This window comes from Echinops telfairi, unplaced genomic scaffold (assembly GCF_000313985.2).
Source record: "Echinops telfairi isolate 266 unplaced genomic scaffold, ASM31398v2 ScPeMD7_7420;HRSCAF=8458, whole genome shotgun sequence".
Classification (NCBI taxonomy): domain Eukaryota; kingdom Metazoa; phylum Chordata; class Mammalia; order Afrosoricida; family Tenrecidae; genus Echinops; species Echinops telfairi.
The window spans coordinates 24,515,035-24,526,188 of NW_022111320.1; the positions used below are offsets into that span (position 1 = coordinate 24,515,035).

An 11,154-nucleotide genomic window follows, 5' to 3' on the forward strand; every position below is an offset into this window, starting at 1 on the left:
TGTTTGGTGTTCAGCTGGTAGCCGGTCTGGGTCCCCAGGAAGAGTTCTGACCACGACTGCCCTCTCCACTGTGAGTTCCAGTGTTCAGAGGGTCCTGGTTAATTCCGCCTCGGCACAGAAGAGAAGCAAGATACCAAGGAGCCAGGGCTGCAGCAGAGAGGCGAGCCCGTCAAGGCTCTCTGTGGGTAAGGTTTTCCCCTGTGTGCTTTCAGATTTTTTTCATTTATTTTTTCTTTCAAGCTTCGGTAGTGTTGAAGAATTTGGAATACAGTTAGGCACTGAGAAGTTAGAGGAAAACAGCGACGTGAGAATTGGTTAAAATGGAGGTGATGATCTGAATTAGGTATCTTGAAAGTATGATTCATAAAGAGCTTTAAAAAATAGAGCTAGCATTTTAAAGCATGGAATTATTAGGTAACTATATTTGCTGTATTTGTGCGTATACACATATATTTATATGTATATATATTAACTGCTTGTATCTGTTACTTCTAGATCAACCTTGTTCAAATATTAACTTTTTCGTCTGTGTATCGGGTAGAATACTTTCAATTTCAGATAACATTGCTATTGAAGTCAGCTTAAGCAAAAAGTGGGGTGGGGGCTGGAGGGGGGGCTTATTGCCTCTTTTAATTAAAAAGTTTGGAGGTCACATAGCATCCATGATTGATTGATCCAGGGGTTGATTGATCAGCCTTGCCTTCAGAGACCCGGTGTCCATTATTGTCATCCTCCTCTCCCTCCCATTCTTTCTTGGGTCCTCTGTCTTTTTTCTTGATTTACTCCCTTGTTGTACTCATACACATCCTCTGATTCCTAAGATTGGGTGTGGGGAATGAGCTTTGGGGGCGGGGTGGGGTGGGCCTCACTTGTCTGAGAATGTCTTTACTCAGTAGGTGCCACAGACTTCTTGTAGACCTTCGTACTTTGAATCCGTGCCCTTTCCGTGGGAATGCTTTTCATGTGCGCTCCTGATAGTTATTTATCAGGAGATGCTATAATATAAAACATCCCCAGACCCTTGAAGTTTTTATCTAGGATGACTTTTCTCCTGTTCATTTTACAGGCATTATTTTAAATTCCAGTTTTAGTTACTCATTAGTACTTGTGTTTGTGAGCGTTCATTTGTGAGGAAAAAGGAGAGGGATATAAGTTAAAAACAAAAACTATTGCTTCATTTTTCCCTCTTTATCTTGGCATGAAAGCATAAGGAGCAGTTTTATACTTTGGGTTAATAGTTTATGTGAACAGACATTTCTATTAAAATAAAAGTTATGATAACTTTAAAGAAATAAAAATCTGGACCTATGATTTCAAAGAGGTGCGAGATAAAACTTAGTCACCATCAAAGACCATTGAGTTTGAGTATGTAGATCAGTATTTTTAATCTTATTTTAACATTTTGTTTAAATAAAATACTACTTTACCCTTCTTGCATAGAAGTTAGAGGACCACAGTCAAGAAATGTAGTTGCACTGCTGTAATGCCTCATCAGGAAAGAAGAAAAGTAGAGCCCACCTACCAAACAATACAACCTGTGCCTTCTGTTTCCCTTTCTCTGCTGTTGTTGCTTCACGTCAGCCCGAAGCAGCCGTATTCCTCGGCCAAGCGTGAGCCAGGGGTGCAGCCGGGAAGCTAGTCGAGAGAGCAGCAGAGACACCAGTCCTGTCCGCTCTTTCCAGCCTCTCGGTGAGTACGTGCGCAGGGGCGAGGTACATTGCTCCCCCTGTGTTTTCAACGTCCGCTCAGCTCAACATTCCTGAGGAGGAAATTACATGTTTGGGAAATTATTTTGACATTTACTTGTCTTAATGAGCAAGTCAGTCATTTTATACATGAATTGACTTCATAATCAAGTAAATACCCCATGGATTTAAACTGTAGAATATTAAATTCAATATTTTTCTAAACAAATAAATTTGTAAAATATAAAGCTAATATTTAATATTTTAGTCTGAAGGAATACAAACAAGTACAATAACATACTTTTCAATGATACATGTGTTTATTCCCAATTAATAATAATTTTTTAAAAATAAAGCATTATTTCATGAGGAAAAAATACTTTTCAGCAGAAAGACTGACATTCCAACTAAAACCAATTAAATTAGGTTATCAGAAAAAGTGCTAGGAAACATGTGAACTGCTACTTGAGGAAAATGATTAACATCTTAATAGTATTTTATTATTGAACAGTCATTTTTCATAAGTTAATTCCTGTCACATCAGCGATAGAAAACTTGTTTGTCCCTGATACTGGAGATTATATTATGTACTTGATATAGTATTATACAATGGAGCTTCCAAAAGTTCATGGAACACATTGAACTAAGACAAAAAAGTTTTTCCACCAACTTTCTGATCCACTTATTTATCTCAGCTGTAAAAATATTGATCTTTTCTATCTTTAGTACCTGTACAACTGAGCAACAAAATTCTTATATCGAGAACTTACAACTTTCGTATAATCTTGCAATATTTTAACTATAAGAAAGAGAAAGATTACAAAAGATGAGAGAAAGATGAGGCTTTGTACTCCTGTAAAGAGTTACACTCTCGGAAACCCACAGGGACAGTTCTACCCTGCCCTTTAAGGCCACTAAGAGTCAGAATTGACTCAGTGGCAATGGATTTTTAAAGTTTTTATATACACATACCTGAAGCTATTCCACACTTTTGCATTTAATTCCACAAAATCATTTATGATAGTACTTAGTTGCTCGTCAGATGTTGGTACATTTTAATAGAATGAAGTTCTACTTGATGTCTTTGAAGTAGCATATGCCTCTCTAGCATACCCACGATGAGATAAAAACTCTTCCTTGGACATCTCAAAAGGTAGAGACTCATTGAAGTCTTATGTACCAGATAGACACGGTAGTACATTCCTGTTAAATGCCATCAAGTCAGCTCCAACTTCTAGCAACCGTGTTTGTGTTCAACAGAAACAAAGCCAGTCCAGTGCCATTATTGCCAGTTGTTCCTGTGTTTCAATTCATCTCTTTGTGGGTGGTCCCTGTGTCACTCAATCTCTACCAAGCAGGATGTTCTTCTCCACGGACTGGTTTATCTCCTGATCATGTTCAAAGTATGTGAGGCAAAGTTTTGCCATCTTGACTTCCAAGAACTATTCTCAGTGTACTTCTTCCAAGACAGATTTATTTATTGTTCTGACAGCCATGGCACATACAATATTCTTCACCCAAAGCATGTTAGTATAGAATTGCTTAATTTTTTGTTCTCTGGTCCATTTAGCTCAAATATTTTCTAGGCTGTCCTGTGCTAGCCTAGAATAGCTCATGAAGCTAGAGACAGGACTGTCCTCAACATATTTTTCCTTCATCCCCTCTCCCAAGTGGGAAGATGCCAGGGTCAAAAGGCCTGTCTGCATCACTAAGACCCTCTAGGGGGCATATTTTGCCAGCGGTATTTAGTTTATAACCCAACTCACTTCCCCAGCCACAAAATGAAGATAATGGCCGCACCGACGGCTTAGAATTGTCCTGAAGACTGTAAATGAGAGACTGCAGGACAAATTCACCAGAGCAGCGCCAGCCGCCTGTGCTTTCTTCACACACCCCCTCCGTCCCCCAAATGGCGAGTCAACATCATGGATATCACTGCTGCCACCACCACTCCTGCTGCCGCTGCACCTCCTCCTCTTAAAGCACAGGTCACTTTACCCGAGCAATCATTTTAAACGTTACTGGCACCAACCTCAGGAGTTTTTAATGGCAGAACACGTATGTTTGTATCATGCTGATACTATAGCGTTACGAAATAAAGGTGAAATCTCCAGAAACCAAAATGTGGGCTTGGGAGCCGTTCTTTTTGACCTCCTATGCTTGTATGTGGACAGAAGTTTAGAGAAAAAACTTAAGCACATACTAATAGAAAGTAAATATGTTTACTGTGCTTATTTTCTTAAAAAGAATCAGCCGTGTAGCCATTTATTTCCTAAATCATCTTAAAGCCTCCATTCGACAGTTTTAAATTACTTAAATGTTATTCCCAGAGGAGGCAGGTTTTCCCCATTTGCATCTAACTTCTTGTTTGGGCGAAAGATACTGAAACCTGTCAAAACATAAACTTAGAATTTATTTCTGTAGCTCTGTTACTTACCTTACATACTCTCGATGGAGCAAAAATGTGTCCTGTTTCACAGATGTGAAGAGTCACATTCCCTGAGACTAAATTGTCTTCTCTGTTCCCATTTTCTGCTCTATGTGCCTGCATCCTGCTGTCCTGACTTTGTGTATTTGCTGGCATCCCATTGTTACTTTTCCGCAGATGAATCCCATAGCTTGTCATCTGTGCAGTCATAGTCATAACCCCAAAATATCAAAAATAAATCAAATGTGAGCAGAGCTGAACTTCTCTGTAACTAACTGTTCTATTTCTGATGTCAACATTCAAAAAGAGGCCTATTTTGTTAAAGGTGCCCCAAATGCATTTTAGGGATTGATTAAAAAATTATCATATCATTCTATTAATTCTTCTTTCAATCTTTTCATCATTTTACTGCTCATTAAGATTTTTCCTGTAGAAAATAAATCATCTTTATTATAAAAGAATTTTGACCATTCTAACTTAAATATACAAGGAAAAGTAACTTGAATAAAAATAATGTTTCTTTTTTTTAATTAAATCAATTTATTGGGGCTCATAAAATTCATCACAATACATAGATCAATTGTGAAAAATAATGTTTCTTTAGGTATAAAAAAATTTCCCAGCTTATTTCTGTATTAAGAGAAAAATGGATTTATGTTTTATGCAAATTAATTCAAATCGAAAATGCAAAATATATTGGATTTAGGCTCTACAGCAGTATACAAGAGCGTACATCACACACTGAGGTTTTTGGGGTGTATTTTTGTTTCTTTATTTTTTAGGGGGGTGGTTATCCATTATTTGTATTTTCTCCCCATATATTTAAATATCATTTAATATTTAACCTACTAGATGCAAGATTTATTTTTATGACTACTGTGGGAAAGGTTCATGTTTATGTAAATAAAGTGTATTATCCTCTGAGTAACATGAAGGTGCTGTGTTTACAGTTTAGAAGCCAAGACCCTGGAAGTGTATAGCTGCTAAGCTCTAACAGTTACGAGGAATGTGGCTTTGATCACATTAATTAACCTTTCTAGGCTTTAGTTTCTCCATCTTTTAAGTGCTATAGTAGTAACTGCCTCATTTAGTGCCAGGATTAAAGGAGATAAGGATATCCTTAGTTACTAATTACCATAGTGGGTTTTTTTTGTCTTGTTTGTTTGTTTTTAAACTGATGTTCCTTTTTTCTTTCCGCATGTGTACTTTTGACATTTCCTTCCATTTGAATACTTGCTTCTTGTCTTCTGAAGGTATCTGTTTGTCCACTCAGGTGTTAAGATATGTGTGTGTGTGTGTGTGTGTGTGTGTCAAGGATAATGTTGCAGTGCTAATTCCCAGTTGCCTATGGAGCAGGGTTCTGGTCCTTCACTATTTACAGTAACACCAGCTCATTGACTAGCTCCCCGTCCTGACTGTAGTGCTGCCACTGTTCCTTGTTTCTGTGGTAATAGATGAGGTTTGTATGGTCCTGTTATTCCAGCCTCCAGACACCATTCCAGATCTACTGGTGCCCTCTACGCCCCTGATGTGTACGGGGCTGCAGGTGAAGGATGAGTACATTTTCACTGTCTGTGCATCCATCCCAGATTTTTGTCCTTTTCAGTTTCCATTGAATAATAATCATGTTTTCATTTTTTAAAATTAATTTATAGGAGAGCAAATCATTTGTGCTTTTTTTTTTTTTTTTTAACCCTTCAAGTAACTTTTTCCCCCTGAGCACTTATTTGAATATTTTCCTCACTGGCAGATGAACATTATTCTTTTGTGTAACCTAAATTATGTTACTTTAAATTTTAGACTTGTTTTATGTTCTTAGTTATGTGCATCATCTCTGTACATGTGTTTAAGAAATGAAAAAGAAAAACCAAAATGGTGGATGAAGTGTTTTAATAGTAAGTTATGATAAAGAAAATAATAGGGGACAGAATTCATCTCTGGTTTGTCTTAGAATGCCGGGCACATAGGCACTTTTAACAAACACCAAATGGTATTTCTTATTTACAGAAATGAAAATCATTTTCATTTGTAGAAGGAAAGATAATAATGAGCTTTTTTTCCTTGTCAGTTCTTGGCGTAGCTTCAGGGAACCCTCTAATCTAAATCCATATGTGCATTGATTTTTGTCCTGGGTCCCTCTCTGGTTTCCCCAGGGAGATGAGATTAGCCTGACTGATACCACTGGATAAAGTACAGGGCACTAGACTTGTATGCTCTTGGTTGGCCAGCCATTCTTTCTTCTGTCTTCCTGGTCATAAGTGTATCACAGCTGCTATTCTTTGATTCTATGGGGCCGTGAGGGCACAATAAGTTACACATTCGGCTGTGAGCCCAGGGCCAGCAGTTTGAGCCTCCCAGCTGCTTCATAAGAAAAAGATGAGGCTTTTTGCTCCTCTGGCCCATAAAGTTGTACAGCCCACAGGGGAGCTCTGCTCCGACCTGCAGGGTTGCTGTGAGGCAGAATTGACCCAATGGCAGTGAGTTGTTATTTAAATTTATTTTCCACATTGTTAAAAATCTTACTTGCACTTAGCTTTTTATTTTGCCAAAAATTAAATGTGCCCCCCCCAAAAAATTTTTAAATGTGCCCAGAGAATAATACAATACTGCTTTTAAAATGCTTTGCCCCATTGGTTTTTGTTTTTTTGTGTTTTTTATTTTTCCTCTCCCTCTTAAAGGTCTTGAAGTGTCCCAACCTGACCCTGTTACGTTTATGGCCCTCTCACAGATCACTTCCTTTTTCTGATGACACAGGTCCAGGGTATGGAATCAGCCAATCAAGCCGACTGTCATCCTCTGTCAGTGCCATGCGAGTCCTGAACACAGGTTCTGACGTGGAAGAGGCGGTAGCAGATGCTTTGGTATTTTTCTATATTTCTTTATCATTTTAAATGTCCTAATTGTGAAACTAATGTGTAAGTAAACCATTTAACCAGTTTGGGGAAGAAGATCGAAAAATTCCTGTTCATTAGATTTAGGATGAGAAAGTGGACTTTCATCAGATTTTTGCAATATAAAAAGCAGAGCATAATAATTATTGATCTTTATTGATTAGTTAGGATTTTTATCCAGGACCAATACTAATTGATGGAGATGCCAGGAATATAAATGGTGACATCTTTTACATGGTAACCCTGTGTTCTGCACAACGATATACCTGACGGTGTGTAGACAGGCACCCTTTTAGACATGTTATTTTAGGCTAACTTAACCTTGAATGGTTAAGTATTTTCTCGTGAGGAACACGAGAACATTTTGTTTTGTCCCAATAATTTGTAGTTTCGAGGTTCACAAATTATAATGAAGATAACTACCTGGTTCTCTATGCCCAACACACATAAAGAAAACAATGAGGCTTAAAAGCCCTTTATGATCATTTATCTAAAGAGGACTGTAGGTCGCTGTAGTTTTTTCACACTTTATTATGAAAGTAGTATCATTTGAAATAATATATAGAATTGATTTTCACCAATTCCCCATCAGTTCATTATATTTCCTCTTGACAGACTTTCAGTAGAATTTACTCAGTTTCCGAAGCAGACTTATTAAAGACTTTGTGTTTATTTTGAAATTTTAAAATCTATTATACCTTTTAAAACTATAGTTCACATCTTAACCAGTATTGATATCATTTTTGCCACATGAATTTGATAAACAAGCTTTTAAAAAAATGGGTCTTAAGTAATCACATTTATTTCTGCTCTGATATCCTTTGCCTCTTGAATTTTCCCCTTTACCTTAGCCATTTGATGTTTTTAAATATGTAAATATAAGCAAGGACATCGTCATTCTCTTCGGCATGAGATATACTGATCACGCCGTTATCTGATATAAAATTGGTCAGGTGTGTCAGATTTCTTTTTCCTCATCAGTGTATTTCTCAAATAATGTTCTAGTTTGTTTTTTTATTTTTTTTTTGATTTGTTTGTTTTTTTAAATGAATAATTTACCAGTTACATTCTGCTTACATACATTTTTTTAATTGAATGGGATATTCTTCCATTATTAATTATATATTAAAATGTTGTGTGTGAACTATATGAGGGACATTTGGACCATGAAAATTAAAATCTGTACTCTAGTAATAGGTTCTGACAACTATTATTTGCATACTCAAGTTATAGCTACCAATGTTTAGGAAAAGAATTTTTTTGACCTGGGGATAATCATAAGACTTAAAATGAACTTCAGAAATAGCAAAAGAAATCAAACAGGAGAAGACTTAAGTTTCTTTGGGAAAGCTGGTTATGGGATTAGTTTGTCACTTTATTTCTCTTTGGACTAAAGTATACTGGCAAGATTAAAAATAACTCGTGCTAAAAGCAATTCTTTTGTACCAGTGTGTTTTAACAAAATGTTTCTGATCATAGGCATTGTTGTTAATGCCTGTTTCACTGTGCTGTTTGGCAAAATGTTCTTCATTATTTTCAATTTTTCTCCTTAAAAACTTACTGCTCTCAGCTCTTAGGAGACATACGGACTAAGGTATAGACATTGATATTTTCTGACATCTTTTGATTACATAATTTTATTTCTTTTGCTTCCTCAGTTTAACAGATGATAGTCCTGTGTAAAACTTTAAGTGGAAGTAATCATTCGTAGACATAAGTCTGTTTTTCTGCACGTCTGCTTATCAATAAGGAGATCCTGCTTTAACATAGGTCCAGTGGGCGTGCTGGTTCTTGATTTCTGCCTCTGTCGTGTCAATGTGCTGAAGTCTTGAACACCAGAGTGCATAACAAAACTGATCCTGGAGTCCAGGACAGAAAACACTGCAGCATGATCTTTCCAAATTTGGACACCTATTCTCTAATTCCATCTAAGGCATTTAGTATTAGAAACATCGTTTTAGAATTACCACAAATTAAGCTCAAATCACGTCGCTGTTTGATTTCAGACTTTGGAGAGTTTGTAACTACTTCATTTAACTCACTGCCACTAAGCTGAGTCCAACTCATAGCTACCCAGTACGACAGTAGGACTGCTCCTTTTGAGTTTCCAAGACCAACAGTCTTTCTTGGAGCGGACAGCCGCATCTTTCTGCCATCCAGAGCAACTGGAGAATTCAAACTGCTGACCGTGTATAAGCAGCTCAGCATATAATCCACTATGCCACCAGGGCTCCGCTAACTATATCAAATTACATAAAAGTTTATTTCCATCGCTTCCAAGGAGATCTTGAATATGATATTTTTTTCTTATCACTTTCATGGTGAAAATAAGGTTGGCGGAAGTAACAACCTTAAGTATAAAGAAAAAGAGGAATCTGAATATGCTTTCTAATGTTTATTGAAGTTATTGAAGTAGACAGTACAGAAACAAACAGATACGATGGCTCTCAAGCAATTTCAGGCCAAAAATAATAGTAAATAGAGAAGGTTCTCAGATCATTCTTTGTCTGTATTTTACTTCTCTAGGACGCATGAAAGTTGGGTACAAGAGAAAGACGAGTAGCAAGAAGAGTGGTAGAAAAAGTGAAAGGAGATTAAAGGGAAGAGAAGGTTAAAAACACACAAAAACTTACTGCCATCAGAAAAAAACACGAAACATTACTGCTGTGAGTTTCCAAGACTTTAAATCTTTACAGGAATGGATAGTCTCATCTTTCTCCTGTGGAGCAGCTGGTGGGTTTGAATCACAGACCTTGTGATTAGCAGTTCAGTGCGTACCTCTACCACCAGGGCTTACTTGAGAAAAGGGAAAAGTAGAAGCTCACAAAAAGAAAACATGAGTTTTTCAATCTGTTGGCTCATCCCTTTAAAAGTTAGTTATTTTCTCGTACAGTTTCTCTTCCTTTACAGTCTATTAATTTACATCTTAGTAATTCCGCTAACCCAAAAGCCAGCAGCTTGAAGCTACCAGCCGTTGTGTAGATGAAAGATGTGGCAGTGTGCTTTGTAAAGATTGACCGTCTGGGAGACCATATGGGCCAGTTCTGCTCTGGCCTGTAGGGTCACTATGAGTTGTAATGGACAAGAGGACACCAGACAACAATGCTTTGCCCTCCGTGTTCTACCATTCTCCAGAGTTAAAGAATATTTCACCTTCTACTAACTTCTAAAACACGTTTTCTGAAGAAAAACTAAATATTGACATTTTATTATAATTATTAGCAGCATGCTTTGCACTGATTTTAAAGCAAAAAATCAATACTCTTCGGTCAGTAGAAATTGCTATCAAAACAATTGTTTTACTTGCCACTAATGATATTCTTTGTGTGTAACAGAAAAAACCAGCTAGAAGAAGATATGAATCCTATGGGATGCATTCAGACGACGATGCCAACAGTGATGCGTCTAGTGCTTGTTCAGAGCGCTCGTATAGTTCTCGAAATGGTAGTATTCCAACATACATGAGGCAGACCGAAGACGTGGCAGAGGTCCTCAACCGATGTGCGAGTTCCAACTGGTCAGAAAGGAAAGAAGGTCTTCTGGGTCTGCAAAATTTACTCAAAAATCAGAGAACATTAAGGTAAGATGTATTGTCCTAAAACAATTGGCCTGCCCATGTCTCCATGCTTTGACTCGATTTTGTTACTCAAGCAATGTAGAGCTAATGGAATGCTTGTGGCGTAGTTGGGCTGCTAACCGTCAGGTTAGTCATTTGAGCTCACCAGCCAGCTACTCCATGGTAGAATGATGAGGTTGTCAACTCCTGTAAAGATTTGTGGTATCAGAAACCCTAGGAAGTTCTACCCTGCCCTGAAGGATTGCTATGCGTCGTCATTGACTCCAAGCAGTGGTGGGTGTTGGACAAACTTCTCTGACTTGTCTTAAACCGAAAGTGAAATCTGTTTGTTTTTCCTGGGCTTTAGTCCTTTTGAATATCTACACTATAGTTTGCTAAATTTCATATTAATTCATTGGCTCTGTTTAAAGAAATATATATTTAAGGAAATTTTTTATTCCTAAATAGAAGTTAAATTTTTCTTTCAAAAGATAAATAATAAAGCTAACTTTTATTGAAATCCCTTTCTGTTGAGGTTTCAATAGCGGACCGTGTGTACTCATTTGAAAACAAAGCTATGTTCTCAGTGTTGAA

At 37.2% G+C, this 11,154-nt stretch overlaps 1 protein-coding gene across 34 annotated transcripts in view; it reads left to right on the forward strand.

Annotated features, from left to right (window-relative positions):
- The window catches only part of CLASP2 (cytoplasmic linker associated protein 2), a 177,671-nt gene that overhangs the window by 125,880 nt on the left and 40,637 nt on the right, over positions 1 to 11,154 (forward strand). For 11 of the 34 annotated variants that reach the window (XM_045297466.1, XM_045297471.1, XM_045297467.1 and 8 more), the window contains 6 exons: positions 15 to 185; positions 1,582 to 1,689; positions 5,597 to 5,659; positions 6,868 to 6,974; positions 8,575 to 8,598; positions 10,340 to 10,584. In XM_045297466.1, coding sequence (XP_045153401.1) covers positions 15 to 185; positions 1,582 to 1,689; positions 5,597 to 5,659; positions 6,868 to 6,974; positions 8,575 to 8,598; positions 10,340 to 10,584 — 718 coding nt within the window. The remainder of the gene's footprint in view (positions 1 to 14; positions 186 to 1,581; positions 1,690 to 5,596; positions 5,660 to 6,867; positions 6,975 to 8,574; positions 8,599 to 10,339; positions 10,585 to 11,154) is intronic. The other 23 variants (XM_045297497.1, XM_045297500.1, XM_045297480.1 and 20 more) reach the window with 4 other exon arrangements.